Source organism: Macaca mulatta, chromosome 10, assembly GCF_049350105.2.
Source record: "Macaca mulatta isolate MMU2019108-1 chromosome 10, T2T-MMU8v2.0, whole genome shotgun sequence".
Taxonomy (NCBI): domain Eukaryota; kingdom Metazoa; phylum Chordata; class Mammalia; order Primates; family Cercopithecidae; genus Macaca; species Macaca mulatta.
The window spans coordinates 97,024,361-97,041,326 of record NC_133415.1 but is presented as its reverse complement, the minus strand read 5'-3'; the positions used below and the strand labels follow the sequence as shown (position 1 = coordinate 97,041,326).

Sequence of the window (16,966 nt, the reverse complement as noted above, 5' to 3'; positions counted from 1 at the left end):
ATTGTGTGGTCTCTGGCAAACTTTTGTACACTTGTGAGTATGAATGTGAAAAAGGCAACTAAAGGTTGAATATTGCTTACATGAAATACTTGGGACCAGAAGTGTTTCGGATCTCAGAATTTTTTTAGATTTTGAAAGATTTGCATTAATCCTAAAAGCCAAACTGCTCCAATGAGCAGGTCCTTTGATCCTCATGTCAGTGCTCAAAAAGTTCTAGATTTTGAAGCATTTCAGATTAGGGAACCTCAACCTGTAATGTTTTAGTACTATGAAAATAATGTTGACCTCAGATTTCCTAAAAGGGCATCAGGGACTCCCAGGGATTCCCAGACCAAAATTTAAGCTTCTGGTTGTAAAGGTACCACCCTGCTTTCACCTCCACAACTAATGTTTTGGCTCACCTTTAAAAAAACAAAAACTAGGCCGGGCGTGGTGGCTCACGCCTGTAATCCCAGCACTTTGGGAGGCCGAGGTGGGCGGATCACAAGGTCAGGAGATCGAGACCATGGTGAAACCCCGTCTCTACTAAAAATAGAAAAAATTAGCCGGGCGCAGGGGCGGGCGCCTGTAGTCCCAGCTACTCGGGAGGCTGAGGCAGGAGAATGGCGTGAACCCGGGAGGCGGAGCTTGCAGTGAGCCGAGATTGCGCCACTGCACTCCAGCCTGGGCGACAGAGCGAGACTCCGTCTCAAAAAAAAAAAAAAAAAAAAAAAAAAAAAAAAAACCAAAAACTGGGCTGGGCGCGGTGGCTCACGCCTGTAATCCCAGCACTTTGGGAGGCCGAGGTGGGCCGATCACAAGGTCAGGAGATCGAGACCATCCTGGCTAACACAGTGAAACCTGTCTCTACTAAAAATGCAAAAAATTACCTGGGCGTGGTGGCGGGCGCATGTAGTCCCAGCTACTCAGAAGGTTGAGGCAGGAGAATGGTGTGAACCCAGGAGGCGGAGCTTGCAGTGAGCTGAGATCGCACCACTGTACTCCAGCCTGGGTGACAGAGCGAGACTCCGTCTCAAAAATAAAATAAAAACTGGAGAGGAGTGGAGCTATTGTAATTAAGTAGTGAACTATTCAAGTTCATCTTAAGTGGGCTTAACATGTTCTTTGAATTAAGACGAGTTCTTAAGCCTTTAAATCCCTTTTAGTTTGCTTTCCAAGCCAGCGGTCTGGTTATTTGCTTAGTGCTGTATGTTAGTGCAGCAGTCACCAGAGAATGATGATACGTATATTTTTCATACGAAGGTGTTAGGGGTGTAAGGATTGAAAAGGGCAAAGTTCCAATGACCTACTAACTCAAAATCCAACTTGGATGAAAGTTGAGTCATTCCCGATTTGTGGGAATAAGTTGTAAGTTATCTACATCTCAGCAAAATCTTCCTCAAAACATGAATCTTGAAGTTAAAAATTACTCTGCTCAGACCCAGTTGGGCCAACTTTAACATCAGGGTCCCTTTCTTTTGTGAATGCGACTTACCAAACTAATCTCCTTTCTCTCATACATCTAGGAAAATGGATTTGGTTTGTGGATTGAGGGATTAAGTCTCACTCTGATGTTCCAAAAAAGTAACATCTTGATTTCTACATGCCTTTATTGAACAAGTTTTCATTGAATGTTCATTCATTCATTCATTCATTCATTCAATGAGTATGAAGTGCTTACAACACATCAGGGACACTGTACTAGAGCCTGGCAATCGAACAGTAAGCAGAATAATATCCTTGTCCTCAGTAGAGAAAGGTGATGAACATACAAGTTGTATGGAGAGAAGAAGAATTAGGAGATAGAAAGGGGTGGGCTAGGGATAGGGTTGCTATTTGGGGTGAGCAGAGAAGATGCTGTGATAAGGTGATATTTGAGCAGAGACCTGAAGGAAGTAAGAGAGTGAGCCATGGGGGCATCTGAGGGAGGGGCATTCTTGGCAGAGGGAACCACAAGGATGTCAATGCAGCTTGAGCAGGTGGGGTCAGAGAGAGATGGGTCGGGCCAGATCATGGAGGGCCTGATAGGCCATTTCAAAGGTGTTGACTGTTACTGTGAGTGAGATAGAGAGCCATTTGGAGGGGCAGAGGAGAGAGACATCACCAGACTTAGCTTTTTTTTGGAGACAGAGTCTTGCTCTGTCACCCAGGCTGGAGTGCAGTGGCACGATCTCAGCTCACTGCAACCTCCACCTCCCGGGTTCAAGCAATTCTCGTGTCTCAGCCTCCCAGGTAGCTGGGATCACAGGTGTGCGCCACCATGTCTGGCAAATTTTTTTTTTTTGTATTTTTAGTAGAGATGGGGTTTTGCCATTTTGGCCAGTCTGGTCTTGAACTCCTGACCTCAGGCAATCCGCCCACCTTGCCCTCCAAAAGTACTGGGATTACAGGCATGAGCCACCATGCCCAGCTGAGACTTAACCTTTTGAAAGAGCACTGGCTACTGTGTGCAGACTAAGGGGAGGCAAAGAGGACAGTTAGGAGGCTACTGCAGTGAGTCAGGCAATAGGTTTGGTACTGGGTACTTGGCAGTGCAGGAGATAATATGTGTTCTGGAAGGTTTTTGTTTTGTTTTGTTTTGTTTTGTTTTAGACGGAGTCTAGCTCTGTTGCTCAGGCTGGAGTGCAGTGCCGCAATCTCAGCTTACTGCAATCTCTGCCTCCTGGTTCAAGCAATTCTCCTGCCTCAGCCTCCCAAGTAATTGGGACTACAGGCGCATGCCACCACACCCGGCTAATTTTTGTATTTTTAGTAGAGATAGGGTTTCACCATGTTGGCCAGGCTGGTCTCGAACTCCCGACCTCATGATCCACCTCTGCCTCCCAAAGTGCTGGGATTACAGGTGTGAACCACTGTGCCCAGCCTGTTGTAGAATTATTTTAATCCAAATCCCTTCAGGGATTTGCTGATGGACTAGATTTAAGGTGTGAGAGAAAGACAGGAATGAAGGTTGACTCCAAAGGTTTTAATAAGTTTGTGGAGTCGGCTGGAGGGACAAATTTGCAAGTGGAGACTGAGAGTTTTGTTTGTTATTGTCAAATCTGAGATGCTCATGAGTTATTTAGAAATGTTGAGTAGGTGGCTGGATGTCTGACAGAAGATCAGGAGAGTGGTGCAGACTGGGGACGCAGACTTCGAAGTCATTGGTAGAGGGAGTTTATGCAAAGCCATGTGACTAGAGACCTTCTCAGAAATGAATGTAGATAAAGAAGCCAGAGAATGAAGGTCTGGCACATTCCCAAGGTACAGAACTCAGGGGGATGAGGAGGAACCAGTAAGGCAGGAGCAGAACCGAGAGAGAGAGAGTCTAGAAGTCAATTGAAAAAGGATTTCAGAAGGGGTCATCAGCTGCTAGATGCTGGGAAGACCAGGAGCACCCACTATGTGCAGGCACTGGGTAGACACAGATGAGCTGCAATACCTGCTGTACAACAGGTGCTCAGGTTTTTTAATAATTTTAAGTTCTGGGGTACATGTTCAGGACATGCAGGTTTGTTACATAGGTAAGCATGTGCCATGGTGGTTTGCTGCACCTATCAACCCATCACCTAGGTATTAAGCCTATGAAGCCCTGTATGCATTAGCTGTTTATCCTGGTGCTCTCTCTCTCTTCCTGCTCCCCCACCCTACCCACAGGCCCCATTGTTCCTCTCTCTGTGTCCATGTGTTTCCATTGTTCAGCTCACACTTAAAAGTGAGAACATGTTTGGTTTTCTATTCCTGTGTTAGTTTGCTGAGAATAATGGCTTCTAGATCCATCTGTGCCCCTGCAAAGGACATGATCACGTTCCTTTTTGTGGCTGCATAGTATTCCATGGTGTATCTGTACCACATTTTCTTTATCCAGTCTATCATTGATCGACATTTGGGTTGATTGACTGATCACTAGAGAAATGCAAAATCAAAACCAGAATGAGATACCACCTCATACCAGTCAGAATGGCAATTATTAAAAAGTCAACAAACAAGAAACAAAAGATGCTGGTACGGCTCTGGAGAAATAAGGATGCTTTTATACTTTTGGTGGGAATCTAAGCGAGTTCAACCCTTGTGGAAGACATTGTGGCGATTCCTTAAAGACCTAGAACCAGAAATACCATTTGACCCAGCAGCCTCATTACTGATTTATATTCCCAAAGGATTTATATTCCCAAAGGAATATAAATCATTCGATTGTAAAGATACATGCACACCTATGTTCACTGCAGCACTATTCACTATTTTTTGGAAAGAAGAAAATCCTTGCTTTAACAACTCATAGATTGGGGGAGGAGCCAGCATGTGGGAAGGGCACTAGTCCAGCCAGGAAACCTGCCTGGAAAGGCTTCCAGGGTGATGAGGCTCGCTCTGCTGAACCTTCCACGGCTGAGAAGAACCCCAATGGATTTCTGGGCACAGTCCTTCTCTTTGTTCTGGATTTTCAGTTCTCTCCCTTTGAGGCTCCCAGAGAAGCAGTCAAGCTTGAGAAGTTGAGCAGGAAATAGAGGGAGAAAGTGACCAGGGAACAGAACAAGGGAGTGGGAAGAGATCTGGGACGAAGAGAGGGAATAGGCTAGCTGCCTTTAAAACCAGTTTATAATTATTTCAAGTTTATTTTATTTTTTATTTTTATTTATTTATTTTTGAGATGGAGTCTCACTCTGTCGCCCAGGCTGGAGTGCAGTGGCATCATCTCGGCTCACTGCAATCTCTGTCTCTGGGGTTCAAGTGATTCTCCTGCCTCAGTGCCCCCAGTAGCTGGGGTTACAGGAAGGTTCCACTCTGCCCGTCTAATTTTTGTATTTTTAGTAGAGAAGGGGTTTCGCCATGTTGGCCAGGCTGGTCTCGAACCCCTGACCTCAGATAATCCACCTACCTTGGCCTCTCAAAGTGCTAGGATTACAGGCGTGAGCCACCGCGCCCAGCCTATTTATTTTTAAATGATAATAATTATTATTATTTTTGAGAGAGGATCTTGCTCCATCACTCAGTCTGAAGTGCAGCGGTGTGATCATGGCTCCCTGCAGCCTCGACCTCCCAGGCTCAAGCGATCCTTCTGCCTCAGCCTTCTGAGTAGCTAGGACCACAGGCATGCACCACCATGCCCAGCTAATATTTCAAGTTTAGTAAATTCCATTGGATTTGAAGAACTTGTTTTTTCTGAGGAAAGTCTGTTGTAATGCATGTAACACCACAAGAGGTCTCCCTTTCCCTGAAATGCATCCGTTTAAAAGGCAGGACGAGTGGTAACTTATCAGAAAGCTCTGGGCAGGTAAGGCCAGTACCAAATTTGGCAAAGAATCTTACTTAAACTTTACAAAGTCATAGTATCCCTTTACCAGTAACTTCGTTTTTCAGTTTAAAACATGAGAATAAGGAGTGCTTCGATGTCAAGATATTTAATATTTGGGAAGGGTTCTCTCTTCCCTCTTTGATGACTATTTTATTAAGCCTGAAAAGTAATTTAGTATGTAAGAGTAATACTCATAAGCGCTAACACTGATTATACGTGTAGTGTGTTCTGAGCCTTTTTACAGTATTAACTCTGTAATCCTCACCCAGTCATATAAGGTAGATACTGTTATTCTTGATACCAATAATCCTCTGAGGTAGGGACTTTTACAGATGAAAAACTTGCATTTTAGAGAAATTAACAATTGGTCCCAGGTCACACAGCTTGTGAGGGGCAGGACTGGGATTTGAAGACGTATCTAACTCCAAAACTACTCATCCTGCAGTAAACGGATTCATGAATCTTTATGTTATTAAACAGTTTCTTAATTTGAAATTTTACCATGGTTTCGTTGTTATTTTCTATCTATCTATTTATTTATGTTTTGAAACAGGGTTGCCCAGGCTGGAGTGCAGTGGTACCAAAATGGCTCATTGCAGCCTCCAACTCCTTGACTCAAGCAATCCTCCTGCCTCCGCTTCCCATGTAGCTGGGACCACAGGTGTGTATCACCACACCTGGATAATTTAAAAAAATGTTTTTTAAATTGTAGAGGCGGGGGTCTCACTTTGTTGTCCAGGTTGGTCTCAAACCCCTGGGCTCAAGCAATCCTCCAGCCTTGGCCTCCCAAAGTGCTGGGATTACAGGTGTGAGCCCCTATACCAGGCACTTACAGTGTTTTTAACCAGAGATGAGAGTCAGATTCATCTGACGAGCTTTTAAAAGAATACGACTGCCCAGGTCTTCTCCCAGGACAATCTAATTCTGTAGGTCTCAGGTGGGGCTCTCGGATCTCTTTATGTTTTTAAGTTCCGTAGGTGGTTCTTGCGTGTAGTAACCCTGGGTAGAGAGCGACCCTAGGGAGCTGCTATGGATGGACAGTGGTTAAATTCACATAGGTGCAACACCCTGCTAAGATGCAGCAATGGCCGCCTGGCCTAAGCGTATGATTACAATATTGAATCCGCAGCTCAAACTCCCCTAGCTTCCAGTTGGAGATGCTCTTCCCCTGACAGCAGAGCTCGAAAAAAGTTTGTGATTCTCGGAAGTCCTCAGTGAGAAGTGGCGAAAGCAGAACTCCCCAGGAGTAGCCCTGAGGTGTTCTTAGAAGTGAATTGTGCAAGCAGACTGTCAGTCAACCTGGCCAGGGCTCACACCTAACTACCCAGAGGACACAGTCCTTATCCACTATGTGCTCCCTGTCAGCTTGGCAAACAGACGGTGACAGTGAGCCCAAGAGGCTGGGTGCCTCTACCTGGTGGTGAAACGCAGATACAGAAGAGGCTCTTTAAGGTCAGGGGCTGTGACCAAGGATGAAACCAAGTCCTGAGAACAGATAACCCGCTGGAAGGAAAGCAGGGAACATTTTTTACCCACTTCCCAAACAGGAACAAGACTTCCGCAGTGACTTTACGTGGCCTAAATTATCACGGGGTTAGGAAATATGTCAGATAAATTTAAAGTCAGATAATTGTCTGATGTTCTCTAGCACCTTCTGTGCTTAGTTCTCTCTTTCTCTTCCATCCCCATCTTCACACACACACTCACACACAAACACACACACAAACACACTCACCACACACACTCGCAACACACTCTTGCCACAGACACTCTCATACACTTCACACACACTCTTACACACGTTCACACACACTCTTACACACACATTCACACACACACACAGACACACACAGATGTTCCTGGTGGCTCTTACCTTTCCCAGAATTCCTCTATACTCCCATTAACCTTGGGCTTAGCTGGGATTTACAATCATTAGCTCTGGCCACAGCTTCTTGCCGTGGAGATTTATTTGTTCTTTTTACTGGAGTTTGGTGGGAACCTGAGTGGCTGGGAATCCACCCGGGCCCTTCTCTCCTGGCCCTGCCCCAAGAGCTTTCTGAAGTCTGGCCTCACAGGCTCCTAGGACACTAGAGGAAAAGACAGCTCGGAAAGGGAAATTTTTAAAAAAACATGACCCTTGAGAATTTCTGAGAGGACCTCATTACAGCACAACCCTGGGTTGACAGGAAGGGGACTCCTTTGACCCTCAGGGTCTGCCGGGTCTGCGGCAGGGAGGGCGCAGAGGTACCAAGGGGTGGGGAGAGGAAGCTAGCGGGAAGCCCAGTCTGTGTCTCAGGCAGCGAGGAGGGCAGGCTCCTCTCCCTTCTCTTTGCCTTTCAGGGGAAAGAGAAAGGAAATAGATGATTGCTTCTTGCCCAGGTTCTCCGGGGTGGAGGGAGCTCAGGGTGGTGCGTGAGCACTGGACTGAGATTTGGTGTATCTTCCAGACTCTGTTTCCACAGCCTCCCCTCTTTCTGACTTCCCTCCTCTGCTTTCGGAAGCACATGTGAAACTGTCCCCATTCCTTTCTCTTTAGGTCACCGGATTCCTTGATGGGGCTGGCAGTGGTGCTGTAACCCCAGGTCCCCTTAGGGCATGTGAGTGGTGATGGGGCTGAGATCTGCCAACCTCCTCGCTCTGGGGGATTTTCAGTGTTCCAGGACTGGGCGTTCTACTGGTCTCCGTCTCCCCTCCCTTCCCCGATTCCCCGGCGCCCTCCCTGCCCGCAGACCCAGGGGACTCGGAGAATGGAAGGCAGCTCTTATTCCCGGGAGAAAAAGACACCAGGTTCCCTGGGCTGCCTGCACTCAGTTCTCAGCCTCCTTCCTCATCTCTCCAGCCACTGCCCGGGTCTGCAGCACGGGCACGGTTTGAAATACCCCTCCTTCCCGCTTTGAAGGAGGCTGGGCTGGCCGGGGGTTATTTTGGGAGCAGCTTCTGAGATCCAATGGCCTTGTTAGGGCAACACTGACCTTTCCGTCCGGGGAGGAGGGCAGGATTGGAGAAGGGGGCGGGGCAGCGGCGGGGAGACCGACAGCCCCGCACACCCACTGGGGTGGAGAAGGGGGCCAGCGGGCTGCGGGAACCCAGCCTCAGGCGGGGGCTGTCACCGAGGGGAATTTCCCCTCTTTGAAAAGGCTGGGGACCCCTCCACCCCACGCTTTCACTGGGCTTCTTGAAGAGATCACACCGTTTTCCCTTGGACTTCTTGGAAGGCAGACTTGGGACGCTTTGTGGGGACTTTGAACCTTTCCTTTCTGCTTTCTTCCCAGCAGGCAGCCTTGCTCTGGCTGGTGGAGTCGGGGCTCCTGGGCATGGCACTGACTAGCCAACCCAGTGCTGACTTGGCGCCGGGGCTCTTTCAGCCTCTGCTGGCATCCTGCTTCCCCCCTCCTGGGGCGCAGTGGTGAGTCTGGGGGCCTGTCCCCGAGGGCACTGGAGGAGTGTTGCAGGCATCACCCACGCCCTCTGCACTCACCCTGGAGGACGGGGAGGTTGTCAGGGGCTATGATGAGATGAGCGGGGGCCGCTTTGACTTTGATGACGGTGGGGCGTACTGCGGGGGCTGGGAGGGGGGAAAGGCCCACGGGCACGGACTGTGCACAGGCCCCAAGGGCCAGGGCGAATACTCTGGCTCCTGGAACTTTGGCTTTGAGGTGGCAGGTGTCTATACCTGGCCCAGCGGAAATACCTTTGAGGGATACTGGAGCCAGGGCAAACGGCATGGGCTGGGCATAGAGACCAAGGGGCGCTGGCTCTACAAGGGCGAGTGGACACATGGCTTCAAGGGACGCTACGGAATCCGGCAGAGCTCAAGCAGCGGTGCCAAGTATGAGGGCACCTGGAACAATGGCCTGCAAGACGGCTATGGCACCGAGACCTATGCTGATGGAGGTGAGGCCAGCTGGGGGCCTGCAGAGGTGGGGCAGGGCCAGGGAGGGTGAGAAACCCTGGTGGAGGGTGGGAAAGGTGATGGGCAATTGGCACAGAATCAGATGGGCTAGGATGTGATTTGCTGTGTGGCTTTGGGCAAGCTGCTCTACCTTTCTGAGCATCCATTTTCTTGTAGTAAAGATGGAGCGAATAAAGGGGTTATCAAGAGGATTAGTGGGAGTGCTTAGTACAAAGCCTGCCATATAAGTGCACACTCAACACACAATAAAATATAACTACTACCGTTAGCATGTTCGGTATGCTCCAACATAAACAGCCATGAAATATACTCTAGCAGAATCGGGTTCTAGTCTTAACTTTGCCGTGAAAATTATTTTCAAGCAATAGATCATGAGGAGTATTCATTCGTCCACCCACCCATCTACCCATCCACCCATACATCTATCCACTCATCATCTATCCACTCATCATCTATCCACACACCAATCCACCCACCCGTCCATCCATCCATCCATCTGTCCATCCACCCACCCACCTGCCAGCCCATCCATCCATCTACCCACCCACCCACCCATTCATGCTTCCACCCAACCATTCATCTACCCATTCAGCCATTCATACATCTACCTGCCCATCCACCCATCCATCTTTCCATCCATCCATCCATCCATGATCCATCCATGGATTCTCTTTTTTTTTTTTTTTTTTTTGAGACAAGGTCTCATTCTGTTGCCCACGCTGGAGTGTAGTGGCATGATCTCAGCTCTCTGCAGCCTCGACCTCCCAGGATCAAGCGATCCTCCAACCTCAGCTTCCCTAGTAATTGGGACTATGGGCATGCACCACCATGCCTGGCTAATTTTTGTTTTTTGTTTTTTGGGTTTTTTTGTTCTTTTGTAGAGACAGGGCTTTTTCATATTGCCCAGACTGGTCTCAAACTTCTGAGCTCAAGCAATCTGCCTGTCTTGGCCTCTCAAATTGCTGGGATTACAGGTGTGAGACACTGTGCCCGGCCTACATTCCTTTTGTGTTTCCTTTTTAAAACTTTTTAAAGATAGGTCTTGCTCTGTTGCTCAGGCTGAAGTGCAGTGGCACAATCACAGCTCACTGCAACCTTGAACTCCTGGGCTCGAGCAATCCTCCCATCTCGGCCTCCTGAGTAGCTGGAACTATAGGCACATGCCACCACGCCTAGCTAATTAATTGTTATTTGTTTTTTTGTAGAGATGGGGTCTTACTATGTAGCCCAGGCTGGTCTCAAACTCCTGGGCTCAAGCAATTCTCGGCCTCTGTGGCTCACACCTGTAATCTCAGCACTTTGGGAAGCCGTGGTGGGAGGATCACTTGAGGCCAGGAGTTCAACACCAGCCTGGGCGATCTAGCAAGATCCCCATCTCTACAAAAGGAAAAATCAAAAAACAAAGATAGGCATGCAGGCAAACAATTATATACATTATACACAAGTATGTACAGATGCTGTTGTGAAAAGCAGCATTTAGATTTGAGGAGATCAGCTTTAAGTGGAGGTGACGCCTGAGCTTGGTCTCTACAGGAAAGTTACATTTGTGAGGGTGGGCGTGGGACAGAGAGAGAAGTGAGGACAAAGGCTCAGAAGCATGAGAGTGGTAGTGGGTTAAAGAAACAGAGAGGAGTTTTCTGTGGCAAAACAGCCCTGTGAAGTGGCAGAGCAGCCGTCATTACCTAGTCCACGGGGTGTAACATTGGGCATATCACTTAGCTAAGCCAGTTTCCTCATCTATGAAAAGGGACACTTTAGAATCAGCACCGCTCAAAATGTGGGCGGTGGGGGGACAGCATCAGCACCATCCATCCACCAGTTAGAAATGCAAATTCAGTGGCCCACCCAGACCTTCTCATCAGAATCTCTGATGAGAAGGGCCCGAACGCTGCTTTCACAAGCTTATCAGGCAATTTTTATACACAACAAAGTTTAAAAATTGTTGCTTTAAATTAGGGCCTAGCAAACCATAGATCATGGGCCGAACTGGCCCACTGTCAGTTCTGCACAGCTTATAAGCTGAGAATAATTGAAAAAAAGAAGAGCAATATTTTTTGGCATGCAAAATTATTTGAAAGCCCCTACGTAACATCCTCAATTTTGCTTCTTGTCCTGCAAAGCCTAAGGTATTTACTACCTGACTTTTTTTTTTTTTTTTTGAGGGAGGTTCTTACTCTGTAGCCTAAGCTGGAGTGCAGTGGCACAATCTCAGCTCACTGCAGCCTCTGCCTCGCAGGTTCAAGTGATTCTCCTACCTCAGCCTCCCGAGTAACTGGGACGACAGGCACCTGCCACCACACCCGGCTAATTTTTTTTTTTTTTTTTTTTGTATTTTTTGGTAGAAATGGGTTTTTGCCCCATTGGCCAGGCTGGTCTTGAACTCCTGACCTCAAGTGATCCACCTGCCTTGGCCTCCCAAAGTGCTGGGATTACAGGTGTGAACCATCACACCCCGCCCTACCTGACTCTTTATAGCAAAAGTTTGCTGGCTGCGGTTTTGAATGGTCATTCCAACTCTTTCTGATGCAGGATAATTCTATAAAGTCTTCCTAATGAGCTGCATTGGAAAGAGGAACTGACACAGATAACTCATAACTGGCTAATTTTTACAAATGACATTTGGTGTCAGAAGGCATTCGTAGGACATTGTATTCATCACTAGTGTCTCCTTTTTTGACAGTGGCTAGGAAATGTAGGACTGGGGCTGGGATCAGGGCAGCTGAGGCAGAAAAAGGCATCAGCCAGCCCAGGGAGCAAGGTTTGTTGAAGCCAAGGCTGTTGGACACATTGAGAGCAGCCTCAGGTGCAGGATAAATTTGCATCTGGGCTGCCAGTTGGTGGGTGTCTGGATGTTAACGAGGTCGCTGGAGTTTGTGCAGGTGCCTATGGCTGCTACCCAGCACTGGCTGGGAACTGAACAGCCCTGAGCACAGATTCTGGCTTCACCACTTGCTAGTTGGGTGACCTTGAGCTGTTTTCTGAGCCTCTTGAATCTAGTGCAATTCAGTTCAGCAGATGTTTATGCCAGGCACAGTGCTAGACACTGGAGACACAGCAGAGAGCAAGCCTCAGTTTCTCTGGCTAAAAATGGAGATAATCCTTGAGTGCTTATACGGCGTCTGTTACCTATGGTGCACTGTAGGCATGCGTAGAATGTTCGTTCCCGTCCCTCTTCTCTTCAAACCAAGGTGTGTGTGTGCGTGTGTGCATGTGTGTCTGTGTCCACGTGTCTGTGTGTGCATGTGTCTTTATGTGCATGTGTGTGTGTCTGTGTGTGTTTTGGGTCTGGATGTGAGTCACAGGACACAAAATCTCTGGGTCAAAATGAGCATAGGAAACCATAGACCCATCTCCTAATATGTCTAAAAGAGGAAAATCTATTCATTCATTCATTCATGCAACCAGTACTACTGAGCACCTGGTCTGTTCCAGGCACTGCTTCACGGCAAGTTCTAGGGCAGGGGCAGTGAGCAAGACGAGGTCCTCAAGGAGCTTCCTGTCCAGTGGAGAAGAATAAACTAGAAAACAAACATACATGTAATCTCCAGAAGTTACAAGTGTATGGAAAAAACTAATAGAGGCAGAAGAGGATGGTGTTCTTAGATGGAGTGGTCTCAGAGGCAGGATGGAGGGGCCTGGAGAGGAAGTAGGTCCCCTCAGGCAGACGGAATCCCGTTGCAAAGTCCCCAAGGCAGGTTTGAGGAACAGCACAAATGCCAGAGTGAGCGAGGGGTGCAGACATCGTGGGCCTGGGCCGGATCACACAGGCTTTGCAGGCCCTGGATTTTATCCCAGGTGTGCCCAGGAGCTCTTCAGGCCAGGTGACCAGAAGCCCTGCTGCCTTGGTTTATCAGAGCCCCAGACTTCTCCCAGATGAGATGACCCCACATCCAGATGACCCCACATCCACATCCACCTCACAGATTCTCTTTCCCAAGCCACACACGAGGTGCAACTCTCCAAAATTAGATGTGGCCACTGCTTCGGAAAATCTCTTTAATCAAGCTGTCACCAGTCCCCCAAGGGTTTGTTAAGGACCTGCCCTCACCCTTGGCCCCAACCTGGGTATCACTGAGGGGAATGTGGACAAATAAGATCCTGTGATTAGGAACGGTTGGGAGTCTGGCAGCCCTGCCCTGGGTCCCTTCCCTGGCCCTGCCACATTATTTAAACTCACCAAACCTTAATTTCCTTGTCTATAAAATGGACCTATCCTACTCTCTCAAAAGACTTCTCATGGGATGAATAAGTACTCAGTAAATGGTGATTGCTCTTATTACTATTACCTATTATTGATTCATCCAGTAAATATTTATTTAGTGACTATGATGCAGCTAGCACGATGCTACACCTGTAGTGTAGAAATAAGCAGAAGGGAAACACTCCCTGTCTTCGTAGCAAATCTAACAGGAAATTGTCCTGCAGTTCTGTGTTGGGTGCTAGGTAGGGACAGACAGCGGAGTAACAAAGCCAAAGCGGGCAGCTGACCAGACCCAGGCATTCAGGGAGGCTTCCTGAAGTCAGCTGCAAGCCGAGCCCCGACATACGTGCAGGAGTGAGCCAGGTGACAAGGGCGGAGGGAGACTCCAGGACGAGAGGACAGAGAATGCAAAAACTGGGAGGTCCACAACTTGCCACCAGCTAGGAGATAAAGCTGAAACTCGTATCTTATCCTCAAAGGTTCAGAAGTCTTCTCCACTGCCTGCTTTCCTGGCAGTCAAATGCTACAAAGGAAACAGCAGTTTTCTAAACTGGAGATGTCAACACATTAGTGGATGGTGAAGTCAATTCAGTGGGTCAGGACCTGCATTTTTCAAAAAGGAAAGAACAGAACAGAACAGAATAGAAAAGTATCGGAGTATTTCACAGAGAGTAAGATAAAGTATTATTTTCTGAAATATTTATTCAGTTGGGGAGATACACATATATATGCACACACACCATGTGTGAGAGTGTGTGTGTGTTCAAAAGTGTCTGCATTTATGTGTGTTTTGCAATGTAATATGTGTTTCTTACTGCAAGTCATGGTCCAAAAATTTTGACACTCATTGTTCTAAGGTGACTTGACTTGGCGTCTTCTTCAAAGCCCTGCCATTCCCGTCTGGCAGACCCCTCCCTGTCCTCTAGACTTTCTCTTTGGTCTGAGGATAAGCTCTCCAGCTCTCGCATGGGAAGGGGAAGGTGGGGCTGGTGCAGGAGCTCTGGCCTTCCAAACCCTGTTGTAAGCTGCTTGGCACCCCTCCCCCTCCTATAGCCCTCATTCCTCCCCTGGCCATATATAGCAAAGCTAAAAACAGCTGCTGACTTAAAGCACACGCACACGCCCCAGCCCTGAAAGAGTAATGTGCCTGTTGCGTGGCTGGCTGTTCCCACCAAGACACTCACGGGCTCCAGACCTCCTAGAGTCTTTAGTGCTTGTTGTTTTCTGAGGTTCTTGGTCCTGGGGCCCTTGCTTTGGCCTCAGAGACCCATAAATACCCTGAAACTTCAGGCGTGATATGAACATATGTGCAAGACTATCTGTGTTTTTCTGGGAGGCATTTTCTCACATAGTCTCGGATTCTCCAAGTCATCTCTGGCTCAGAGAAGTTCCAGAACCACTGATGACTTTATTAATCCTGTCCCCAAAATGTGCACTGGAAGAATCAAGCCCGAAGTGGACTTTTTCCATAAAGCTAATAAAAATAATAACAGTAAAGCCAATTGTGGGCAGACTGCTGGAGCCCAGGAGTTCAAGACCAACCTGGGCAACATGGTGAAACCCCATCTCAACAAAAAAGAAAAATACAAAAATTAGCTGGACATGGTGGCACTCACCTATAGTCCCAACTACTTCAGAGGCTGAGGTGGGAGGATCGCTTGAGTCCAGGAGGTCGAGGCTGCAGTGAGCCATGATCACACCACTGCACTCCAGGCTATGCAACAGAATGAGACACTGTGTCAAAAAAATAAAATAAAATAAAATAAATAATAATAATGATAGTTAACATGTTTGGAGTGCTTACTAAGTCCCAGGCACCATTCCTAGCACTTGAGGTACTTGAGGTATGTTGTGTTATTTATTGATTGATTGATTTTTTGAGATGGAGTTCCATTCTTGTCGCCCAGGCTGGAGTGCAATGGTGCAATCTTGGCTCACTGTAACCTCCGCCTCCTGGATTCAAGCAATTCTCCTGCCTCAGCCTCCTCAGTAGCTGGGACTATAGGCATGTGCCACCATGCCCGGCTAACTTTTTGTTTTAGTAGAGACAGGGTTTCACCATTTTGTCCAGGCTAGTCTCGAGCTCCTGACCTCAGGTGATACCCCTGCCTCGGCCTCCCAAAGTGCTGGGATGACAGGGGTGAGCCACCGCGCCCAGCCTGCTGTGTTGTTTAAACCTTCACCCAACAACCTCATGGAGACATAGTTATGGCTCCTGTTTAATATGAGGAAGCTGACATGGAGATCATGCAAGTACCTCGCTCAAGGTCATCTAGCTAATAAGAGGCAGAGATGCAATTTGATAATAATAAGTGATCATTAAACATTTGGTATTATAAATAAGTATTTTAAATAATAAACAGTAAACAATGATACAGAATAGGACATGCTTCATAATTCGTGAGACCCAGTGCAAAATGAAAATGTGGACCCCTTCTTTAAAATCATTAGAATTTTAAGATGGGGACAACAGAGCATTAACTCAGGCGCAGGGGCCTTCTGAGTGCTGGGTCCTACGAGACTGCATAGTTCCAGCACTCACGAAGCTGGCCTTGACAATAGTAATAACTGTGCCTGGCTACTAGTTAATGTGTCTTTATTATGTACCAGGCTCCAGCTAAGCGTCTTATGGGCATTGTATTACTTAGGTTTCCTCATAACCCTGTCATCTACTACCCTAGTGGCTTTTAAACTGTTATAATTGCAATCCCACTATAAGATATGTATTTTATTCCTTCTCTGGGCAGTGAATGCAAAAAAAAATGTATTTTACATTGTAATTCTATATCTATACACATATAAAAAGAATGCAAAACTGAAACAAACCATCGCGAAACAAGATTTCCCTTCCTAGGTACGATGCTTGCTATTTTCTCTTTTATTCTATTTTGTGGACAGAATTAAATGAGGCCCTGATCCATGTAAAGCTCTTAGAACAGGGTATGGCATGTGTTAGTGCTTTCATTACTAATATTATTATTATCATTACATGCTGAAAAGTTGAGACTTTATGTTTAATTATGACGATTGGGTCAAAAACCCAAGCGTTTGCGCTGTGGATCCAGTTTTCTTTCTTCTGCTCAAAGCTTATGATTTAAGCTAATGTTAGTCCAATTGACTCTGAACACAGGAGCAACGTGATTTTGCCAGACTGAGCAGTAAGTACCTGGTGTCACATTCTCTGGGCCTGTGATACATGTTCCTGGCAGAGAGAAGCTTGAAGGAACTTAACTTTCATATTTATTTATTTATTTGCATAATAGAATATCTTTTCTGTTGATCAGTTTATCTATCTTTATGCCAATGTCATGCTGCCTTGGTTACTATAGCTTTATATTGTCATAAAATCAGAGTAAATCCTTCAACTTTGCTCTTCTTGTTCAAGATTGCATTATTCTAGGTCATTTCTATTTTAAAATCAGCTTCTTCAGCCTGGGCAACAGAGTGAGACCCTGTCTCAAAAACAAAACAAAACAAAACAAAAACAAAGAAAAGAAAACCAGCTTCTTGATTTCTGAAAAGGCCTGCTGGGATTTTGATGAAGATTGTATTAAATCTATAGATCAGTTTGAGAGAATGGACATCTTATTAGCAGTGAGTC

The 16,966-nt window shown here is 47.0% G+C and overlaps 1 protein-coding gene across 2 annotated transcripts in view; it reads left to right on the top strand.

The window, feature by feature from the left end:
* The first annotated feature begins 7,855 nt into the window (after nucleotides 1-7,855).
* The window catches only part of JPH2 (junctophilin 2), a 78,014-nt gene continuing 68,903 nt past the window's right edge, over nucleotides 7,856-16,966 (top strand). Inside the window, exon 1 of one of the 2 annotated variants that reach the window (XM_001083346.4) lies at nucleotides 7,856-9,145. In XM_001083346.4, coding sequence (XP_001083346.2) covers nucleotides 8,767-9,145 — 379 coding nt within the window. In that variant the 5' untranslated portion in view covers nucleotides 7,856-8,766. The remainder of the gene's footprint in view (nucleotides 9,146-16,966) is intronic. The other variant, XM_077951835.1, reaches the window with a different exon arrangement.